We start from the raw sequence: 23,086 nt of genomic DNA, 5'->3' as shown, positions 1-23,086 counted from the left end.
TTAAAGGTTCAGCGGCCTCTCACGTGGCCGTCAGTGTTTGGAACACCACTCGGAGCATGGGCGTGATCAATGATCTCTTGGATCGTGGATTTCGCTGCTTCTGATTTGAAATCGAGGAGGTATTGATTTCGACTAATGGTAATGTATAGTTCTCTCTCTCTCTCTGGTCTCTCACCAGGCCCAGGTAGGCCCTTCTTATAGGGATTGCCTCCGCCACTTTGCCAACTCTCTCATAAGCTCATTGCATTTGCTCCCATGCCAACGTCTTACTTAATTAGCCCGCACATTTTTACGGGCATAAATCGCTTTTACATCACTGCCAGCGGAGTGCGCCGCAAAGTGGGTCGATCATATATTATGTTGATCCTCCTTGGCGCAGTTAAAGCTATACATTACATTTGAATTTGTCGAAGAGCCGAGGGCCCCCTGGCATAATTCTTCTTTGTCGTGCTGTCAGCGCTAATCTCTCCCCGGGGATATCTGTTCTGCCGTCAGTGCCCCCAGATCGGATGAGTAAAAGGGGATGGAGGGATGAAAGATGGAGGTATACAGAGGCAGAGCACCCCCCGACTCTCTCTTTCTCTCTCACTCACTCGCTCGCTCGCTCGCTCTCTCACACACACACACACACACACAACCATCCTCCACTCTTTCTCCCCAAACAGAAGACCTAAACTTGGAGCACCCCCGATGCAGACGACACACTGAAGAATTTCACCAACGTTGTCACAATGAAATAACTCTCTGAAATGGTGCTTTTATAGCCTTCCACCCCAAAAGAGAGATTCACCAATCTCCTTGTCCCTGTCCAGCTCACCGAGGCGAATGTTTCTAAATTGTATGCGTCACAAACCTTAACAACTGTCTCTAATAAGAAAGGCTGTTAAACGCCGTGGGCTTGAAGCAGCAGGATAGGTACTGTAGGTCTGCATACATCTGTATGAGACGCCCATACTACTGCACCAACAGCAGGACTCCTGCTTTCTTGGCTTTATGTAATGTAATGGAACACCCGTTCTATTGACTTGAATTGATTTTGGGGGCGTTTCTTGATTCTGTTGTGTTGACCTCTGACTGGACTTTGGCCTTGCGTAGTAGTAAAAGAACGCTCACATAATTAGAAAGGAAGGACACGTAAAGTAAGAGTTAAGGCTTTAGTGCGACAGGAGAAATTAGGCTTTTTAGACTGCTACCTTACTGGTTTCTGTGGAACCAAGGATCTATTCCAGTTTGTTCTGTGGCCCAAACGCGCAGTACCTCTCCAATGCCACTAGGGCGCAGTGAAGAACATTGCTTGCTTGTCTCGGTCTATCCTCGACCCAGATGCATGTACTGTAGTACCTGCTCCAGGCTGCAATGTTTATTCTCCTTGGATTAACTCCCTCAAACACCCCCCCCCCCTTGCCACCTCCAGAGAGAGAGAGAGGGGGAGAGCGAGAGGGAGAGAGAGAGAGATCGCTTGCCTCTGTTGCACATGGCAAATCTGCTCTGACAGACCTTGTAAACAAGACACACACACACACACACACACACACACACACACACACACAAGGTTTTGCTCTGTTTCTCTCCCTGCACATTAACATGTAAGCCATCCATCCATATTGATGTTAGGTGATTCATTTGGTGCCAGGCTCTCTGCCTCCCCTCGCCCCTCTTTGTCCAAGGCAGGCCAAAAGCTTTCTGGGACCGGGGGGGGGGGGGGGGGGGGGGGGGTTATTAATGCTGCCAGGAGGGCAGAGTGGTCCACCAAAACACCCCTGGGTGGTGTTGTGTGTGTGTGGGGGGGGGGGGGGGTGACAGGCTGGGATGGTACACCAACAGGACCCCCCCTCCTACACCCCCGTGCTGCCCCGCCCCCCGGTGCTAAGGTGGAGTGTAATTGATTTGTCAATCTGGAGCCATCTGGCATAGAGGAGCGAGAGATACTGTAGGAGGAAGGGAGAGATGGGGCTCCATGCTGCTCCCCTGATAAAGGTGTGTGTGTGTGTGTGTGTGTGTGTGTGTTGGGGGGGGGGGGGGTGCTGGAGAGCACCAGATCAGTCTGAGCACTCAGGAGAGAGGGGTTGGGTTACTCACACACACACACACGCGGTCACTGTGCCATGGGATTTTATGATCTCTCTCAAACACGCACGCGCATGCGCTCGCGCACACACACACACACACACACACACACACACACACACACACACACACACACACACACACACACACACACACACACACCTCCATCAAGGACAAAGTGTGATCTGGAAAGGAAAAAAAAATAATCAATTACTTTTGTATGACTTCCACCCCTCCTGTGTAATTCTTCAGTGTGTGTCAACCAGCAGTGTCTCAAGTGGGTCAGCGGGTCCTGTTCTCCACAGAGCCCTCGCCGCCCTCTCGCCACAACCAGCGAACGAATGATGATCATGACAGAGCCCAGTGGGGCTGGGGGGAGGGCTGGGGTTGGTCGTCTGGACTTCCAGTCAAATGGAAACGAATACATCTGTTAAACCCCACAGGGTCCCAAAAGGTCAGAGGTGCTAATGGCCGTAGGTGCGGGAGTGAGTCCTCGGGTGTCTTAATGAGAGGACTTAGAGGAAATGGGGACAGACAGAGACAGAAGGAGAGAAGGGGAACTGATTATGCCCCCCCCCCCTTCATCTTACGTTACCCCCTCTTCTGTGTCTCCCCTCCTCTCTCCTCCTTATCTCAGAATCAGTGGGTGAAATTCTACTTCGTACAGGCTCCCGACATTTTTGCAGTTTCAAGAAAGAGTTATAATAGAGAGGAAATCAAATATATGACAGGAACTTTGTATATTTGACTTTGCGCCTTCCTGTTATACATAAGGTGCAAAAAGCAATCGATTACTAGCAATACAGAAGGCAGAGATGCTTCTCGTGCTGGTAGAGAAACAAATCCAGGAGATATAAATAGCAGCAGGTATAATAATATTATACCTGATATTATCACAGTCTCATGTGTGTGATTAAAGTGGCATCTTTGAGGAAAGCAATATAAAGGCAGCATAATATTGAATCACCTCCCTGTGCATGATATAAATGTACATATACACCTTACGTTAATGTGTTCCACAGTAGACATTAACCACATGAACCTTAGCATCCTTATTTTGAGACAAACATTCTGGTAAAATAGCAGGTCTACAATATCCACAATATGAGCTTGTAGTTCGGCTGCTTTTGGCAAAGAGAATTGATATGAAGGCATAGTGACACATTTGTTTGATTAAAGGCACATGTGTAAGCAAGTTTCATGTTGTAGGCCAAACGAGGCCTGTTCAAAGTTAGCATTTTCAATCAATGGTTCCCCCTTTGGCCAATTGGAGTAAGATTTGTTTCAGCACTGCTGTCCATTGTTGTACGCTAAAAGCGGTCCTTCAAAATAAGTAGCTAGCCATCCTTGGAAAGTCAATATCCTTGGAAAAACAATATAGCGTTCTTTGCATGAGTCCCTCCCTGGCTCTGAAGTGTCTTTTGGGAGAAGAGTGGTGTAGGTAGCTGGCATTGTGCGAGTGGAATGTTTCCATGACCGTATGAATCAAAGGGCGATTATTATTATTTTGTACCTGGCTGATAAAGGCACAAACTCTTACGGTGTCTTACACAGTAATAGAGAATACATCTTTATTTCATGAACCCTCAGTTGAGAGTAGACCATGATACAGCCCGGAACGCTATTGAGTGATAAATGCTTGAAAATGATGGACAAAGTCCACTCAAAACTCAAACACATGATTCTAAAAGATAGAAATGGCGTCTCCATGGAGATTTCTCTTTGACCGTGTGCCAAAGTCCACTCAGAAACGCCGCTCTCGAAACCACTTGTTTTTTGCTGAAAGCTGAAAGTCTTGTTTTGTGACAAAGTATCCAATCTCTTTATGACTTTATTCAAAAAAGTTCTTTTTTTTTATTTGATTTTTACTTTTGATGCTTAACGGTGGTGTAATGATATATTCTCTGAAAATAAGTGTTAAATAGCTCTATATTTTCATTGTAATCATTGCTATATAGAGTGTTTGTTCAGTGACAGGGGGTCTCCCTGTCTCTGCAGCTTTGAGGTAAACAGAAAATAATACATTTTCAGAGCAGGATAGACATTTCATCCACACAGGATACAGGATAAACAAGTGAAATTAGATGTGTTAAATAAATGTACGGACAGATTTGGAACTGAAACACTATAAAATCTATATTGATAAATGGCTTCTATCCTGATTAGATGAAATTAGTGACCCACGTTAATGTATTTTCACAACATACACAACCTACTCATCTCACACATTGCAACCTGTTGTGAACTTGGAGATCTGCTGTTTGCGCTATCTTACAATAAATGCACAAAATCTCTGTCTGTGTGTCCGTCCGTCCGTCTGTAGTTCACGTATATCTTTATTGCTCTATAAGTGAGTGTTTGCATTTTTATGAAACCACGCCCTCTAAATTATTCATTTGCTCATGGAGCCTTCAGTTTTTCACACACAAACTTCTCTCAAACTGGGATTTTAGATATTGGTCCATAGTTTGTGTTGAAAGTTTCATGCAGATTGCAACAAAAAATTAAAAAGGGTCAGAGATCAATGAAGCAAATGTGTTCCTCATGAGGAGACACATATTTGAGGTTTCATGACTGTAGGTCAAACAGGTCATGACCTATTCATGTTCAAAGTTTGCATTTTTAAATTGAGTGCTATATGCCACCCTTTGGCCAATGGTTGTGAGTTTCATTTCTTGGCTGTTTTGCATGACCCTCTACCATACTGCCGGAATAATAACAATAATAAAACAAACACATACAATACCTTTAGGGTGCCTATGCACTACGTGCTTGGTCCCCTAACTAACTGAAACTGTATTTTGTGTTTATAAGATGAACTCAAATCATAGAGAATTGTCCTTAGTTCTAGTCAAATTTCATACATTTTTGGGTGGATGTGAAATCTTATCCTTAGCCCTGTCAAACATTTTACAGAATCTTTAACAATATATGAATTTGTACTTCCATGTACTGCTATTCTCATGTCTTTACTAAATAAATAAAGTACATCAATAGCGAAAATAGCCGATTTCTAAGCTCACAATGTGTCGCATCTCGATACTTTGTGTGCTTGTAGCTTTTTTTGCTATATTATTCTGTACTTTTTGAATCCCACCCCTGATTACCCCTGATTTATCACAATAAAAACAAAACAAAAAAAAACTAAAACAACTAAGCGTTTTCAAACAATACAAACTACAGTAAACTTGCAAACCCACTTTAAAAACTATATTAACCTTGGTAAAAACAACACCTGTACTTGCCATGGACCTCTCTGCTAGTCATAACAGCAGATTAGCAAGACCTGTGTGTGTGTGTGTGTGTGTGTGTGTGTGTGCGCGCGCGCGCGCTTGTGGAAATTGGGGAGGACAAGTGAAACTGTTGCTAATCGCTAGCTTCAAAACAACAGGTGCTTTCCAAGTCTCTCTGTCGAGCAAGGAGATTTCATATTTGACTGACTTATATGTGTGTATTATGTCTAATTGGTGAGAGAAAGCAGAGGAGCGGAAGGAGGGAATGACTGGGGCAAAGGAAGTGAAGTGTTAAAGAGGAGGAAGAAAAAGGAGATGGCAGACCTGGTATCGATGTATAGGGAGAGGCTCGCGTGGCCAAGGTTGCTTAACCACCTAATTTATACTTAAATACTGGAAATGGCCGATCAAGCTCACAACTGTGAGCTTGTAGATCTGCTATTTTCAAAATAAATTACAATAATAAATATAGCTGCAAGCAGCGATAATACGGGGCCAGTGAGAGAGACAGACAGACATGGAAACGAGAGAGAGAGAGAGAGAGAGAGAGAGAGAGAGAGAGAGAGAGAGAGAGAGAGAGAGAGAGAGAGAGAGAGAGAGAGAGAGAGAGAGAGAGAGAGAGAGAGAGAGAGAGAGAGAGAGAGAGAGAGAGAGAGAGAGAGAGAGAGAGAGAGAGAGAGAGAGAGAGAGAGAGAGAGAGAGAGAGAGAGAGAGAGAGAGAGAGAGAGAGAGAGCGAGCCATGGAAACGGAATAGATTGAAGAGAGACATGGAAACGGAATAGATTGAAGAGAGACATGGAAACGGAATAGATTGAAGAGAGACATGGAAACGGAATAGATTGATGAGAGACATGGAAACGGAATAGATTGATGAGAGAGAGAGATGGAAACAGAATGGATAGATTGGACATCTCAACCTATTGCCATTAACAGGAATCGAACTCTCAACCTTCGGACTAGGATAAGGATAATTCCTTTTAACAGGTCGTTCATGAAAGTCCTTGTGGTCTTGTTTCCAATGAGAACCTGTGAGCAATTAGGGGTTAAGAGTCTTGCTCAGGGACAAATTTAATTTCATCGACGCATATGCTGGGATGGCCTGGAATCGAACCTGGGGCAACCAGGGCCTCTGGTTCCCTAGGCGTGCTCACTAACCACCCAGCTATGGCCGCCCCATGATAGGCTAATAGGCTGCAACACTACCTATAGTGCTATAGCTTTGTCCAGGCTGATGTTGTCTGTTGAAGATCATAAACTCTTGCCTTCTGTCATGAACCAAGCCAACACTAACATCACTCGTTCACAAACCATTTACCAATAGAGAAATTGTATGTCTCCTCGCTACCGAAAACAGTGAAAGCAGCCGATCTACAAGCTCAGAAACACGTTGCTATCTGAAAAGTTTTGAGATTGTAGATCGGCTATTTTCAGAATGAAGTATGTCATACATTGAGAAATCGTACTCTCAAATAAGCATTTCAGGTTATCTTTACCATTTGCACATGTATTCATTGATACAGTCATGTTGTTTGCAATTCAACTTAAATTAAGTCTGCATCAAGTGAGGCTTGAACTGGCGACCTTGAGATTGTGAGGCACTCATTTAAGGGAGACGCCATTGGACCAACAGACAAGGAACTATGAAAAAGGAGATTACACAGATGATACAGTTTCACGCAAATAGCTGAAAAATCCTGGGTTTAAGTGTTTTTCAAACTGCTCAAAATTGCGGACAATCTACGGGCGGAGCTTACTGGTCAAAGCGATAGATGTGTTCCTCATGAGTCAAGGCACATGTGTAAGCAAGTTTCACGACTTTCGGCCAAACGAGGCATGACTTATGCCTGTTTAAAGTCTGCCTTTTCAAAAAATTGCTATAGCGCCCCCTTTTGGCCAATTGAAGTAAGATTGGTTAGAGTGATATTTGGAATGACCCTGTACATTTCTGCAAAGTTTCAAAGAAATGTGAGTCTGCATGTATGTTTTAGGCACAGATGAATAATTTTCATAAAACTGTAATAGTTAAAATCTATCTCCTCCTGGGATTTTTGAGCAATCTGCACAAAACGTTTAACACTTGAACTTTGGACCTCTGCCTACAAAAAATTCCAACGGATTTTCCATAAGTGAAAAAATGCAGAAGTTAGGAGCCAATGACTGTTTTTCATATAATTCAAAATGGTGGGAGATCTAAAGGTCAGCGGTCAAAAGTCAGAGGGTGAAAGTTGTTCAGCATGAGGAGACGCATATGTGTATCCAAGTTTCATGGCTCTAGGTCAAACAGGGCATGAGTTGTACCTGTTCAAAGTTGGCATTTTCAATTGAGTGCTATAGCGCCACCTTTTGACGAAAGATTGTGAGAATTATTTTTTGATCGTTTTTCATGACCATCTACCATATGGCCGAGTTTCGTAAAAAGCGACTGCACGGTTCAGCCAGAACTGCGAAAAGTGGCAGAAGAAGAAGAGACAGAATACTGCCAATAACAATACGGTTCCAGAGCAGAGCTCTGGCCCCGTAATGACATGCCCAAAATAGGGACACTAGTTTGAAAGTGGTTATGTGCAGGATTTAAACCTTCACTGTGCTCTCCTCTGTGGGCCGAGACAAAGGCCCTATCCACGCGAGCATGGATTTTTCACTACGTGTGGGCCTCTCATCCACCCACAAACATAGTTTTCGGTCACTAAAACAGACATTTTTGTAAGATATTCAAAAGTATCTGTTTAGAAAAATATCCATATACGTGTTGGGAAGGCCAAAGATTAAGGGTAGAAGTCACCCGTTGGAGGTGTGTTTCAGTAGGGGGCAGTGGGGGTCAGAGGTCATTTAAAGACTGGACGACATACCGAGCATGGGGAAAGAGAAAGTATCATTAGGAGGCTATGCTGTCAAAATGATGGAGGGAAACCTGCACTGATTGTCCCAGCGATAGCCTCTCAGCGCTGAGGTAACCCAAACTTGGAGAGGGCAGAGAATTGGTCCCCTCGGAGTTCAGCTGTTGAGTGCTGAGTGATATGCGTTCAGCCTGATATCCAGGACTGCATGGTTGGTGCATGACGCCTTTGTCCTGACCTGCACCAAAACCAGTTAAAAAAACACCTAGAGAGTCACCTAGAGATATATTATTGATAGCAAATAATGCAGAATGACCAAAATATCTAATAATACACATTTTTGTTGTTTGCATTGGGTGCTATAAAGGAGTAGTTCAACCAAAACAAAATCGTATTTTCTATCAATTACACACCCCATGAAGCCTTGAATTCATGGAGATTTTTTTTTTTTTTACGCATTCCTAAGCCAATCATTTGATGCACAAAGAGACACAAAGAGTCTCCTTTGTGTCTCCTACTGGATACATTAGCATCCAACAAAAACAAAAGAAATCTCCATGAATTCAATGCTTCATGGGGTGTGTAATTGATAGAAAATAAGTCATTTTTTTTACTACTACTTTTTTTTTTACTCCTTTAAACCTTTTTTGTTCTTTGTTATAACCATTTGTTTGAGCCCATGTTCCAGCACACTCTACCTGTTCACTAATTAAGTGCACTTGCCCCTTTTTCAAGTTCAAATCAACAAATCTGTTTTTGATATGCAAATAGTTTTTATGCCCTTGAATGCACATATCACTCAAATGGTAGTGTACTCAATGCGTCCCACCCACAACACTAGCAGCACTTTCAGCACTATGAAACACACTACCAACACGCCGCATGCTACTACTATGTTTGAGGGCCTGCTCTCCCTTCAGTTTTTGAGTGGATACCAAAACATCTCTGATTTGTGAAAATTGATCAAATATCTTTTCTGTTACAATTTTTGTAACATGTAAAACATTCATGTGAATCGCATCGTCAGATCCTGACAGGCAGAAACATTATATAGCCTATATCCTCTCTTAAATATTTCCAATTTCCAATTCTCTTCCAATAAATATTGGAAGAGAATTATGTACGGTGTGTAGATCGGTTATTCGATTCGGTGTAGAGGGGACCAAAAATAGACTCCCGGGAGGCCCGATCAACGTAGTATATGGGGTTTAAAGGGATAGTTCACCCCAAAATGACTTTTTTTCCAATCTATTAGTCACCCCATGGAGGCTTGAATTCATGGATATTTTTTTGTTTTTGTCGCATTCCTAAGCCAATAATTTGATGACCAGCGGACCAGTAGGCAGCGGTTTCGGTTGGAGACACATCAAATTATTGGCTTAGGAGGAAAAAACTAAAAAATATCCAGGAATTCAAGTCTCCATGGGGTGACTAATAGGTAGGAAAAAAGTAATTTGGGGGTGAACTATCCCTTTAAATGGTTACATTGATGAAGAGATCTTCGACTCAAAAGAGAGGTTGACCGAACAAAAAAGTGAGAAAGGGAGGACAGACACGGGATGAAAAATACACACCGCTCCAAATGACTTTTGTATTAAGGACAAAAAGGTGAACGGGGCAAGGCGGCGTAAAGAGATGTCACACCCTTTTATGGGCTTATCCGTCCGACCGCTAGCAGCCAATGAGCTGAGGGAGACGCAGATGACAAGGGAGGGTCTGTTCCTCCTGGAGGAGGAACGGGGACAATGGGATTACAGAGGACACACAACGGACAAGAGGTTAAACTGAGGAGGCAGAGGGAGAGGAAATAATACATCGTCACTGTCGGGTGGAAACCTTGTCCAAAAGCCTTACTTTTCAGGAAATAGACAAAATAAATACCCTTTGTTCCAATGTTGTTATTGTAGTCACAAGCTCTTAATACTTTTCATTCGTTCAATATTTATAAAATCTTATAAAAAAACAGACTTAACCGCTCTCACTTTCAAGCATTTTCATAAATAGCAGACGTACAAGCTCACAATGCGCAACGCGTTGTGAGCTTATAGATCACATCAGCTATTTTTGCTTTTGTGTGTACTTTTGCTGTAACGGGGAGAAAGAAAACATGAAAAGTTGAAATATGGAGATACAGGGATTCTAATAGACAGTGAGAACGTGTGTGTGTGTGTGTGTGTGTGTGTGTGTGTGTGTGTGTGTGTGTGTGTGTGTGTGTGTGTGTGTGTGTGTGTGTGTGTGTGTGTGTGTGTGTGTGTGTGTGTGTGTGTGTGTGTGTGTGTGTGTGTGTGTGTGTGTGTGTGTGTGTGCGCGCGCGCGTGTGCATGTCTGTCTATGCATGTGTTCACGCATGTCTTTCCTTTGATAGGTGTGTGTGGGAGGAACCAAAGCACAGGGTAGATTGGAGGAAGTGTGTGTGTGTGTGTGTGTCTGTGCGTGCGCAGGCAGGTGGATAGGTGGGTGGTAGGATTTCAAAGAGAGGACAGTTTAATTGAATTTTGTGGAGCCCTTTGTTATTACAGTCATGATTGAGTACTGGTTTATGTTGTCCCAGCAGTGTGGGAGGGCCAGCCATACCTGAAAGTAAGTGTGTGTGTGTGTGTGTGTGTGTGTGTGTGTGTGTGTGTGTGTGCGTGCGTGCGTGCGTGCGTGCGTGCGTGCGTGCGTGTGTTTGGTAGGTGAGTGCGGTTGCGATAGTGTTTTTCTAGCTGAGCTCCAGGCCCTGTGTGGTAACGCGGCGGGAAGTGGTGAAAGTCGGCCCTGAAACTTACCCCGAAAGGAAAGCACGAAACTCAGACAAGATGTGTGAGTGTGTGTGTGTCAGTGTGTGCCTGTACGCGGGTGTGTATCTGCGTGTGAAAGGGTTAATTACGAGGCGAGTGCAGCTCAGGCACCAGTAGAAAGAAACCAGTGGGACATTTGTAATAAGTGTGTGTTTTTGTGCAGAATGAGTGAACAACAGAATATGCTCGTGTAGGGGCTGCTGAATTCATTGTTGTTGTTGCAAAGATAACCCAACCATGCACTGGGGAGAAAGAAGTACTCCATTACTGAAGTCCCTGCTCCTATAAGCAGCTGAGCTGTGAGCCATGCTGTTCAGGAGTAAAAGAAGGTGATATGCCTTGCAATGAAATGAATAGAGTCTCTTAGCAATTACAGGCTTAAACGGTGATGCATAAATTTCATTTATAGATAGATTTCACTGGCCCTTATCTCTGTGAAACACTGTAATAGGATTCAGCTGGGAAGTTAGAAAAGGGATACGTGTGTGTGTGTGTGTGTGTGTGTTTATCTGTACATGTGAATGAGTGTGCAATGTATGCATCACGACAGTACATTATCTGTACTGTGAGTGTGTGTGTGTGTGTGTGTGTGTGTGTGTGTGTGTGTGTGTGTGTGTGTGCGTGTGTGTGCGTGTGTTTGAGCAGGTAGTGTTCGCAGAGGGTGAACAGGATTCCAGGCCTTAATGACCAAACAAGGACACCCCGAGACCTTATGGATCCACTTAATCCCTATACGTGCTTGACCGGAGTCCCACAGGGCTCTACACCAGAACCTTTTCTGTTTTCGCTCGACATTTAAATATCTATTAAAACATCTTGCAATGCGACGCGTCGTGAGCTTGTTGATCTTTGCAATTTTCCGCTAAGGTTTTCCCAGAATACGGATGCTGTGGGGTTTACATGGTTAACATGATACTGATTGGTGTCTCTGTACAGGGGATTTCTTTGAAGGGTAATTCTCCTGGGAGGACCTTTATGCTATGAGCTAAATGCAGCACAATGACAATCCAATCACCCTTTACTCCCAGCACACGTGCACGCACGCACACACACACACACACACACACACGCACACGCACACCAAGGTGTTCTTGCTGACCTCCTGAAATGGCCTGTTGAAATGTCTTGACCGCTACGATTACTCAGAAACTGGATAACTCAGCCGGTATACTGTGTATTCTGTGTACGTGCTCTGTGTGTGTGTGTGTGTGTGTGTGTGTGTGTGTGTGTGTGTGTGTGTGTGTGTGTGTGTGTGTGTGTGTGTGTGTGTGTGTGTGTGTGTGTGTGTGTGTGTGTGTGTGTGTGTGTGTGTGTGTGTGTGTGTGTGTGTGTGTGTGTGTGTGTGTGTGTGTGTGTGTGTGTGTGTGTGTGTGTGTGTTTGCATGTGCGTGCGTGTGTGTGTGTGTTAGCTATTTGAGGTCATATTTTTAAGATCCACCTCCACCAGGCCATAGTATGATTCCTTGGAACGAGGGTGAAATATTGACACAGACACAGAGGTGGTCTCCAGGTTTCTGTTCTCCCTTTCGGTCCATAAAATCTAAGCAATGTGTTTATAATGATTTCTTTCTCACTCTCTCTCTCTCTCTCTTCACATCCCACAGATCATATGAGTAGATTAATAGATTCTCAGCTATGCATGAGCCTCCCTCGGACCACTGCGTTAAGAATTGCGCTCTGAAACGGCAATTTGTCACATGGAGTAGCATTAACCTGCCCTTTCTCACCCACACGGACCCACACACACACACACACACACACACACACACACACACACACACACACACACACACACACACACACACACACACACACACACACAAGGTCTCTGTGTACGTTCTGGTATTTAGTGGTTGAGTAAATGAACATGATATTTAAGTGAGTGCCATTTCCTGAGCTTGAGGTTCACTCCTTCCTCCTCCTCCTCCTCCTCTCGGCTTTTCTCTAAATTTCCCCGGGGAGCGTTGCCCCTGGGTTTGGCTGTGTGTCAGAGCACAGGCTGCCATGATACTTCATCAGGGCTTTTGCTCCATTATTGGCAAGAGCACTCCATATCCTCTTAGCAGTTATAGCTTTTCAATTTTCCTTTGAAATGCTGAGACCAGCAGAACATATGGCAATACCCACGGCTTAAAGTCCTACTTTCAACTGAAAGCCTATAAAATGTCCGGGAGTCCTAAAACGTTAAGGCTATAGGCAGCACTTGCCTTGTTATTCTATCTTTAGCGTTACCGAGTGGTGTGTGTGTGTGTGTGTGTGTGTGTGTGTGTGTGTGTGTGTGTGTGTGTGTGTGTGTGTGTGTGTGTGTGTGTGTGTGTGTGTGTGTGTGTGTGTGTGTGTGTGTGTGTGTGTGTGTGTGTGTGTGTGCCCGCGCGCGCCACCGATATGGACACACTGTAAAAGTGATTCATAATAGGCGCAATTACCAGAGGCTGTTGGGCTGGTTGACACAATAACGTTTTGGTGGAGCTGTGCTATGAAGCACTATCTCAGTACCCCCCCCCCCCCTTACTCCATCCACACACACACACAGGCGCGCACATGCACACACGTACACACATCCTTCACTGTCTCCCAAGACCCATTCAGCAAATCAACAGCACAAACCTATGACAGCTAACTATATATTTTTCTTTCTGTCACCCCCCCCACACACACACACACACACACACACACACACACACACACACACACACACACACACACACACACACCAATTTACACTTGCACTCATCCGCTGTCAGACACATACAGGCATACAAAAGATCATGCATGCAAGCTCCCACAAACCTGTGCTCACACACATACACATACGAGTCAGGCTCTTTTTCCACATTGATCACACTATTCCCACTCCATCCATAGACAAAGGGAGACTGCTATGCGCTGGATCCCCTACCCACACTTTCACACCCACACCCGCTTTCATCTCAACCGTAGCACACTGCAGCATATCTTTGCTTTTTACTAAAACACTAGCCTCAAAATAGCCCCCACACCCACTTTGGCAGCAGAGACTACACCATTCTAAAGCCATATAGACCCGAAGAGAGAGAGACAGTGAAGCTCAATTTCTACTCCATTGCACTACGTCGTATACCGGTAAATAAAATTAGGCATGAGAGAGGTTGAGAGGGGAGAGGGAGGACGATCAGTTATGTTGACTAGCTATTGTATCATTTTCAGCTTCTCAACGGGCTATGGATTTTCAGTCCATTCCATTACTAATTCATGCAGGGAGGGCTGGGCGGGAGGAGGGCAGACCCTGTAGGAAACCTAATCTGGATCAATAAGGTTGACCTTGGGCTGGGCTGCTCCCGGGCACTAGGCTGGCCCATCCAACCGTGGGTTAAGACTGATCACTGTGCTGTACAGTCGGGGCCATCACCTAACCGGGAGATATTGGGTCCAGTGGCCTGCCCGGTAAGGGCTATGACGCTATAACTCTCTCAGAGTTACACAGACCGATTGATTTAACCACTTAGGAGTTCATGTGGTTGAATGGAAAATTCGGGGTATCTTTAGAGTTGAAACCTGCCCATTGATGATTGCATAATATCAGTGCTCTGTCATTGACAACATCACAAAAACAACAAAAACAACAGTGTGTAATTGATGTATTTTATTGTGAGATGGGGAGTCATAAAAAAAGAAAAACAAACAAAAATAAACAATCACTATAAAAAAAATGACCATGGGGCGGGGTCAAAAGGAGAAAGGACATAAAAAAGTGGGTGTGGCCTCGACATCAACATACAAGGTAACAAATTGGCACCAAATAAAAAGGTAAGAACATACGTCAATATTATTTTGGCTTGCGGGGGGAGGGGTAGGGATAGTTCTCGTGGTTAGGGATCATCCTTCAATACAACGGCACACTCATGCTATTAGACATACAATTAGTTTTTTCAAAAAGTTCAGTAGCTTTGTATTAGGGAGGGCAACTGGCAAAAAGAAAGAAAAATAACGAGAATGAGAATGGATGCAGAGAGGTCACAGGTTCCGATTTCAGGCTTGTTCGCTTTCCTTTCGCTTCCGAGAGAAGCAAAACTTCATTTGTTCGAAATCCATACTTCATTTGTTCAAAATACTATACTTCACTTGTTCGAAATACCATACTTCATTTGTTCGAAATAGCATACATTATTTGTTTGAAATACCATACATTATTTGTTAGAAATACCATACATTATTTGTTTAAAGTATGATATTACCATACTTCATTTGTTCGAAATACCATACTTCATTTGTTTGAAATTCCATACGTATGAGTGCCAGAATCTCACTGTTTCCAGCTTTGTAGTCACTCGCCTTTGACAGGATTTGTTTCTTCATACTAAAATATATTATCGTATTAATACAAACTACAGTATTGTACACTACATAGTGTAATAAATAACCATAAAGAAATGTAAAAAAATAAGACACATAAATATAAAAGTTCTATAACTACAACAGACATACCCATATCAATGTGGGGTGAGGGAGGCGTGGTTGGATAATACTGCCATTGCTGAAAACATACAGTACGCACAACTAAACTGAACATAAAACAACACAGAAACCAAAACAACAAAGACCAAAAAAATAATAATACTGACAGGTAAAACAAAAACAAAACATTTGAATTAAAGTCCTGGGATTCGTATTTGCCTACATCTGTTACCTGAAGAGAGAGAGTGAGCATTTCACAACGTCGTTAAGCCTAATTTATGCCACCGTTGCACGACGGTGTCGTTGCGCCAAAAAATAGCAGACCTACAAGCTCACAGTGCAAGGCGTCCGCGACACATTGTGAGCTTGTAGGTCTGCTATTTTCGACTCACGACACTGTCACGCTGCGAAGTATGAATTGGGCTTTAAACAAGTGCACTGAACGGGGGTTCGGGTGGGGGGGGGGGGGGGGTCGGGGAGGGGATAGTGGGGCAAAGGTACACTTTGTAAAAGCAGGATTAATACTTTACAGTTACAAATCATACTTCATCACCCATTGGAAAATATGTGCATCATAGTCCTCTTAGTCACTGATTGCTCTGATTAGAAAGAGAAGTAAACTTATCTAAAAAATCTAAAGATACATGAATATGCAGTACACTACAGTTCTACTCTATCAGGTCTAGTGGTGAGCCAAAATCAACAGTATATCGGCTTATTAGTTGACAGCTCTTGAGCTGCAATCAAATCTGGGCCCTGGCAAAACCTGACCGCAGCTGCTAAGATTCAACAGCAATATTCAATGGCACTTTTGATATGCATGTTACTCGTCTTCATGTTATGTTTTTGCATAAGGCTGGGAGTGGGGGGGGTGGTCAAGGAGGGGAGGAGCGAGTGGTTTCTCTGCCCTCGGCCCCTCCCCTGTCTGCTCATTCTGGACATGTAACACTGATTTTGTGAATCAAAAGGAAATGGACACCACCTTCAGAACAATACATGAACGCTATGTACCTCTGTCGTAAACCAGACACAGAACATGAAGGGCTGAACGGACCCATCCCACTCTCCATTGGGTTTTTTTCTTTCTTCTCCTTAAGGCTCATAATCCATTCAAAAAAACAAATAAAAAACAAAAATAAAAATGCTATGCTAACAATGTCTGCTAGCTTGACGGCGTTGGTAACTCTAGTGCGGTAATACTGAAGGGTAGACGACATAACTCAACTGTTCGATCCATAGGTAAACCAAGCCACTTGTAGTGCACAGGATTTTCTTTCTTTTTTTTTTCTTCCAACTTAATAAAATACTGATTTCTTTTTTCTTTTTTGTTCATTGGCAATAAAAAGTTATAGAAATATCTCCCAACTGTACAGCTTTTTAAAGGTTAAAATATGAATGATAAAATTAGTAACACTGATAAAAAGAAAAGACCCAAGGTTGTTTTAGTAATAAAACATTATCTAAAACATGTCGGCTCTAGCTTCCAAAGTCTGTGTAATGCATTTCCTCCATCGTTAAAATTCACGTTTGTCTTCTTTGTCTTTCTTCATATATATATATATATATATATATATATATATATATATATATATATATATATATATATATATATATATATATATATATATATATATATATATACATATATATATATATATATATATATATACATATATATATATATATACATACATATGCATATATATATATGTATATGCATATATATATATATATATAGACACACACATACGTGAGACGTTCTGCAGAAAAGTCACTAGTATTTTGTTCAGGCACACCTGGATTTCTACACAGTAGTGAACTGAAACGCATTTGTCCGAGCGAGCGAGAACGTGCGTCTCCTGCTCTCATCCCGTTAGCCTCCGGTCTCCTGAGGGGAGAGACGGGGACTGATTCCGTTTCATCAGGGGGAGAGGGTATACTGTAATAATCACAGGCTTAGCTGCTCCATCATTCAGTCTCTGCTTCCTCCTCCGCCGGCGTCTGCTTCTCGTCTTCGCAGACCGCGTCCTCGTGAGCTTCGCCTCCCGTCGCCTCCTCCGTGACCTCCCCTCCCTCCCCTGATTCTGCCTCCGCCGGCGTCGCCTCCGCCCCTGCGCACTCTGCCTCCGCCCCCTTCTCGGACTCCTCTCCGGCTCCGTCGTTCTCCACCTGGCCGCTCTCGTGCACCTCCTCCTGCCTCGTGTCTGCCTCCTCCTCCTCCTCCTCTCTCTTCTCCTCCTGCTTGACTTCCGTGCCTGTCACCTCCTCCTCCCCCTCTTCTGCCCCCACCACCATGCTCTCCACCACTCCTTCCTCCATGTCCTCTCTCTCTGCGTTCTCATCCATGTCTTCCTTTCTCCCCTCTCCCTCCTCCTCCTCCTCCTCCTCCTCCTCTTCGTCTCCCCCTTCGTCCCCTATCTGCACCACCTGGATATCGTCCATGTCCACAACTCCCTCGTCATCTCCCTCCGCCACCCCGCCACCGCTCCTCGTCGTCTCCTCCTCCTCCTCCAACTCCTCCTCACTCTCCTCGTCCTCCCGGGTGCTGCTCCCTCGCTCGTCCGAGTCCGCGTGGGAGGGGGGAGGCGAGGGCCGCCTCAGGGCCGCCTCCATCTCCTCCTCCCTCGTCTCCGGTTCCTCCTCGGGGCTCTCCTGGCCCCCCGCGCTCTCTCCCCGTTGCCCCTGCGCCTCCTTCTTGCAGTAGGAGTAGCGGTGGTTCATGTGCTGGGAGTAGGAGCCCGAGTGCGAGAAGCGCTTGCCGCACTTGTCGCACTGGTAGGGCTTCTCGCCGGAGTGGAGGCGCATGTGCTCGATCAGGTGGTGCTTGTGTTTGAAGGCCTTCGTGCAGATCCCGCACTCATGGGGCCGCTTCCCTGCAGAGAGAGAGAGAATAAAACACGTCGTAAACATACAAACGACTCTGATATCCAACACGCCAAACAGGATGGAAGGTCACTGATCGAAACGGAGCACATGTGGGAAGAGAAGACCCCCACCCCCACGTGGCTGCGAGAAGCTGCACGGTGCCAATGCCTTGCAAAAGCCCGTGATATCTATCATCAACGTATCCAAGGAAAATATATCAAAACAATACAACAAGAACCACAACAAGATTCTGCCTGAAAGGCTTCAAGGCCACTTTATCCACACAGGGAACAGCATGTTTCAGCCTAGGTGAGGTCATCTGGAGCTGAACACTGTGGTTGCTCGCCAGGTATCGCAGCAATAAAGCAAGCGGAGAGCGTTGACCTGGGCTTGGCCGCGCCATCATCCACACTTCTCAGAGCGTTTCCAAATCACTACCAGAGCTCGCCTGTTGCAACATTCAGGACTTCACATGTGTGTACGTAAGGTTATGTAGCTGGCAGGGTGGAGGTGGGGAGTTGGCGGAAAGACATTCTCAGACCTCTTCTGTGCGTATTGAGTAATACCTACTGGAATGGGGGTGTCCACCCAATGCTGCTGCACGCTGTGGAGCTCTGCAAGCGTGCGATAGCTGGAAATCCCCCTCAGTTTTTAACCCTGAGTCATCTCTCCCAGAGCTCAGCGGTGAGTGATAGCGAGAGACGTTTCCAGTGGGTCTCGTCGACACTGAGGGCCCGTTTGTGAGCATAGGAATAAAGGCTGTGTTTTGTGCGTAGGCTCAGAACACACAAGAGAAAAGAAGAAACACGACAGGGTGTGTTTTTGGAACAGCTAATTACACCCACACCCAGTGGAGCGGGTGTGCTGTAATCGCTGGCGTCTGTTTGTTTGCGTGTTTGTCTGTCACAGTGATAACTTGAACATAAGATGCATTGGTGGAAGGATCAGGACCTGCACTATTGATTGATTGATTGATTGATTGATTGATTGATTGATTGATTGATTGATTTTCAAATTAGTCAAGGTCATAGTGCAAGGTCAACGTTTAGCCCTATGTTTCTACTGGCAGGGGGTGTTGCATCTCCCAGAGTGCATTGCTACTTTACCTGTGTGTTCATATTTGTGTCTCAGCAGCGAGCTACTCTTCTGGAAGATCTTGTCACACAGGTCACAGGCATACATCCCGCTCTCCGTCTTCCTCATTTTCTTCCTCGGGGGGCCGGAGTCCGAGTCATTCTGCTCCTCCATGGTGGACACACCCTCGGAGCTGGTGTCCTGTTTCTCCTCCTGCAGAACGAGAGAGAAATGGCCTGATAAGAACTCACAGTCATAACCTTCAATTTTTACAGATAATTAATGAATCATCAAATTGATCAGCCCTGCCAAGTGAAATGGTTTTGAAGCTAGTCAGACTGTACGTGGGTGACAGGAAATGATGCTGTGGGTCGAACCATGTCCACATCCTGCCTACAGTACTGTCTGGATTCCCTTGTGAGATCAAAATCACCTACACACACAAAACGGTCCGTTTGACTTTATTTGTTTTGACTTTGGCCAGAAAAACTGCCGTGACTCAACGTGACCAGGCAATTCGAACACTCATACTGTGTTCACTTACAAGCACATTGCTGAGAACTCCTACGGCTTCCTTATATGACTGGACTGTATGACTCCCAAGTATCCAAAATAGATATTTTGGGTAATTTGTGAAACAGAAATACAGAGCAAGCATATAATAAGAGTTTTTGCTGCATGGGACATTATTAAGGAACTGATACTGCATATACGTTGCTAAGTTCTTTTTAACAGGGCAGGTTCTGTGCCAATCCACTTAACATGAAAGCATAATACAACAACAATAAATCAATGGGGCAGGCCGAGGTGCAGCGTTTAAACAGATTCCAACAGATCAATAAAGGCTCTGCAGTAAGTGCAGCCTCATGTCTTCTGGGTGACAGCCCAGAGAGATCACTCATACACACAGATAGACCTGGATCCATCATTATGGGCCCATTAGGTGTCCACGAAATGAACAACTATTAAGGGCTATCATTTTACAAAGAGATGAATTCTGACATTTCTGTATATGACTTATTGATTGGGTTTCTGATGGTTTCTATCTATTGTATCTATCATGTCCTGACAAGCGTTGGAACAGTGTGAGATAATGGTCTGGACTAAAGGCTTTGTCAGATGTCTCTGAAAAGAGGGGGAAAAACCCAATTGATTCCAAAACAGACAACGTTGCTGTGTCAGGAACATGCAGTGCTGCTATCAGTAACTGAATAGGTTCCAGTGTGGCAGACCTCCAGAGGAACTCAAGTCAGTTCAACAGACTCCCATGTATACTGGGCGAGTTCCCCCAACATTACCAAAGAATTAAAGATGACTTATTCATGTGGAAAAAATGATTCTAACTTCCTCCCCTTGCTAACTCATGGCATGCGTGGTCTCTGAGCAATGAGGCGGCCATGCCTCTCATTCAATGGACATCACTACAGTTATGGAATGGAAAGATAAACACCTTGATTCCGTTGAGGTGGATGGTCTTTTCCTGTGTCTGAGTGCCGGCGGGGCTGCTGGCTGTAGTGGTATATGTGTAGGCCAGTTGTGGGATGAGGATAGTCTGTTTGCTGTTGGTGAGCGCCCGTAAACACGACACATGGCTCTGGTCAGTGATAGCCACCAGGGTGGGCAGCTGAGTGGTCATAATGTTAATGTGGTTGGCACTTGGCTGGCTGGAGTACAGCGAGACGGGGACGGAGTGGCCCCCGCCCACGGCTGAGAGTGGTGACGCCTCTTTCTTTATGCAAGTTAAGTTCAAGGGCTCGTCCTGATTGGCAGAGCCAGAGGAGAGGGAGGAGTGGACGAGGGATTTGGCCGCCGCCCTCTTTGCGTCGTCTCTGGCGGACCTTGGCAGGGACAGGTCCAGGGGGCCCTCAGTGGTCTGAGGGGACAGGGGACCCCCGGCTGTTAGGTTTAGTGGCGAGGGGGAGGCTGGCGAGCTGTGAGAGCCGTCGACCTCCGCTGGGGTTGCTTCCGTCGGGCTGCCTTGCGTCCCGGAGGGACTCGATGTTGCCTTGTCCTTTCCGGGCACCAGAGACACCACATTGTTCGATTCACAGGCGTCTTCCTCCTCAGAGGGCGGTGTGGGGGCGCCCGGGGGGATATGACCCTCCTGCATCTTGTCAAACCACTTCTTGACCACGTGAGTAGGCAGGCTGACCGAGTCCGAAATCTTGGTCAGCTCGTCCTTGGTGGGCTCCGCGTTCAAGGCAAAATAAGCCTTGAGCAGGGACAAGAGGTTCTTGGGCTGGTTGCAAAGCCCTCCATCAGCCAGCAGGGCGGCGATGGGGGACTCTGATTTATCGAGACCTGCTCCGTTGAGCCTGAGACCGTCCTTGTTGCAGTGCTTGAGGGCGTGGAGTGTGTCCAGCCCTCCAGGACAGTTATCACACAGGAGACAGGTTTTAGTGGTCTTCCCCTCCTCGTCAATTTCCTTCATCTCGATGTCCCTGGTGGTTCTGACCGTGAGGTCTTCGGGTACTTTCTGGCCCTTGCTGACCTCTGTGGTGTCGTGCACAGTAACCTGGAGCTCCTTCTTCAGGTTGTGGGCTGTGAGCTGGGCGTGGCTGGGGTCCAGGCTGTAGTTGATGATGATCTTCGTGTTGCCATCCTGGCCCACAATGGGCAGACTGATAGGGATGAGCTGCTGCTGATGGTGGAGCCCAACCTGGCCCTTGCCATTGTTCTCCAGCACCTGGCGAATCACGTTCCCGTCCATGGCCACCTTGAGAACATTCTGCAGGTCCGCCAGGTTGATGCTGATGGGCGACACCAGGCCCACGGTAGGCAACACCACCGCTTGCACTTGCGCGCCCTGCAGGGAAGCCGCTGCGCCACCGCCGAAAACAACTCCGTTGCTGCTGCCGCCGCCCGACGACGTCATCACCACCGGCTTGTACTCATAGTCCACCGGCTCGCTCTTGATCTGGTTGAGAGGCAGCTGCTCCTGCAGAGGCTTGCTGTGCTCCAGCTTGTCCCGGATCTGGGTGCGGAGGGCAGAGGAGGGTAAGGCGGGCAGGGCTGGAGACGGGCACTGGGGCTGGGTCTTGATGTTCCCTGAGCGCGGCCTGCCGTTGACTGAGATGACGCTGATACACTTCTTGCTGCTGATGTGGGAACTGTAGGAGCCTGAGTGGGAGAAGCGCTTCTTGCAGTTGGAGCACTCGTAGGGTTTTTCCCCTATAAAAGAAAACCCACAAGGTGTGTGGGAGAGAGAGAGAGAGAGAGAGAGAGAGAGAGAGAGAGAGAGAGAGAGAGAGAGAGAGAGAGAGAGAGAGAGAGAGAGAGAGAGAGAGAGAGAGAGAGAGAGAGAGAGAGAGAGAGAGAGAGAGAGAGAGAGAGAGAGAGAACGAGAGAACGAGAGGGAGAGAGCCACAAACTTCCATTAGTGAATGGAGTGAGATGAGCTATAAGGCAGGAAAGAGCTCTAATGCATTTCAATGATGCTTAAACGCTGATGGAATGGTACCGTTGGGAAATGCCCCTCTAATTGCTATCCCATAATGCCAAAAGAAACACAATTATGGCACATTAAGAAGGAGCACACAATGCACTGAAACACGATCGAGACGATCTAAATACACGGAACTGGCTAAAACGTAAATAAAACATAAATATGTTGTTTTGGGGGGAGGGGGGGGGGGGTTTATTGAGCCATCTGTTGCCAATAGATAATTATGGCAGTGAGTCATCTCAATAACTACGGCAGCACGCACGCACGCACACACGTATGCACGCATGCACGCACGCACACTACTAAACACACCCATACACACGCTACTAAACACACACACACACACACAC

General features: G+C 45.6%; 1 protein-coding gene across 1 annotated transcript in view; it reads right to left on the bottom strand.

Annotated features, from left to right (window-relative positions):
• Window positions 1-17,320: 17,320 nt before the first annotated feature.
• zeb1b (zinc finger E-box binding homeobox 1b) overlaps window positions 17,321-23,086 on the bottom strand; it is a gene marked incomplete at its 3' end in the record, with an annotated part of 64,306 nt that continues 58,540 nt past the window's right edge. The window contains exons 6-8 of the mRNA XM_084048152.1: window positions 20,742-22,462; window positions 19,324-19,504; window positions 17,321-18,225 (exon numbers count right to left, since the gene is read on the bottom strand). Coding sequence (XP_083904278.1) covers window positions 17,321-18,225; window positions 19,324-19,504; window positions 20,742-22,462 — 2,807 coding nt within the window. The remainder of the gene's footprint in view (window positions 18,226-19,323; window positions 19,505-20,741; window positions 22,463-23,086) is intronic.

Source organism: Gymnoscopelus microlampas (genome assembly GCF_963454915.1).
Source record: "Gymnoscopelus microlampas genome assembly, chromosome: 22".
NCBI lineage: Eukaryota > Metazoa > Chordata > Actinopteri > Myctophiformes > Myctophidae > Gymnoscopelus > Gymnoscopelus microlampas.
This window is presented reverse-complemented; position numbering and strand designations above follow the sequence as displayed.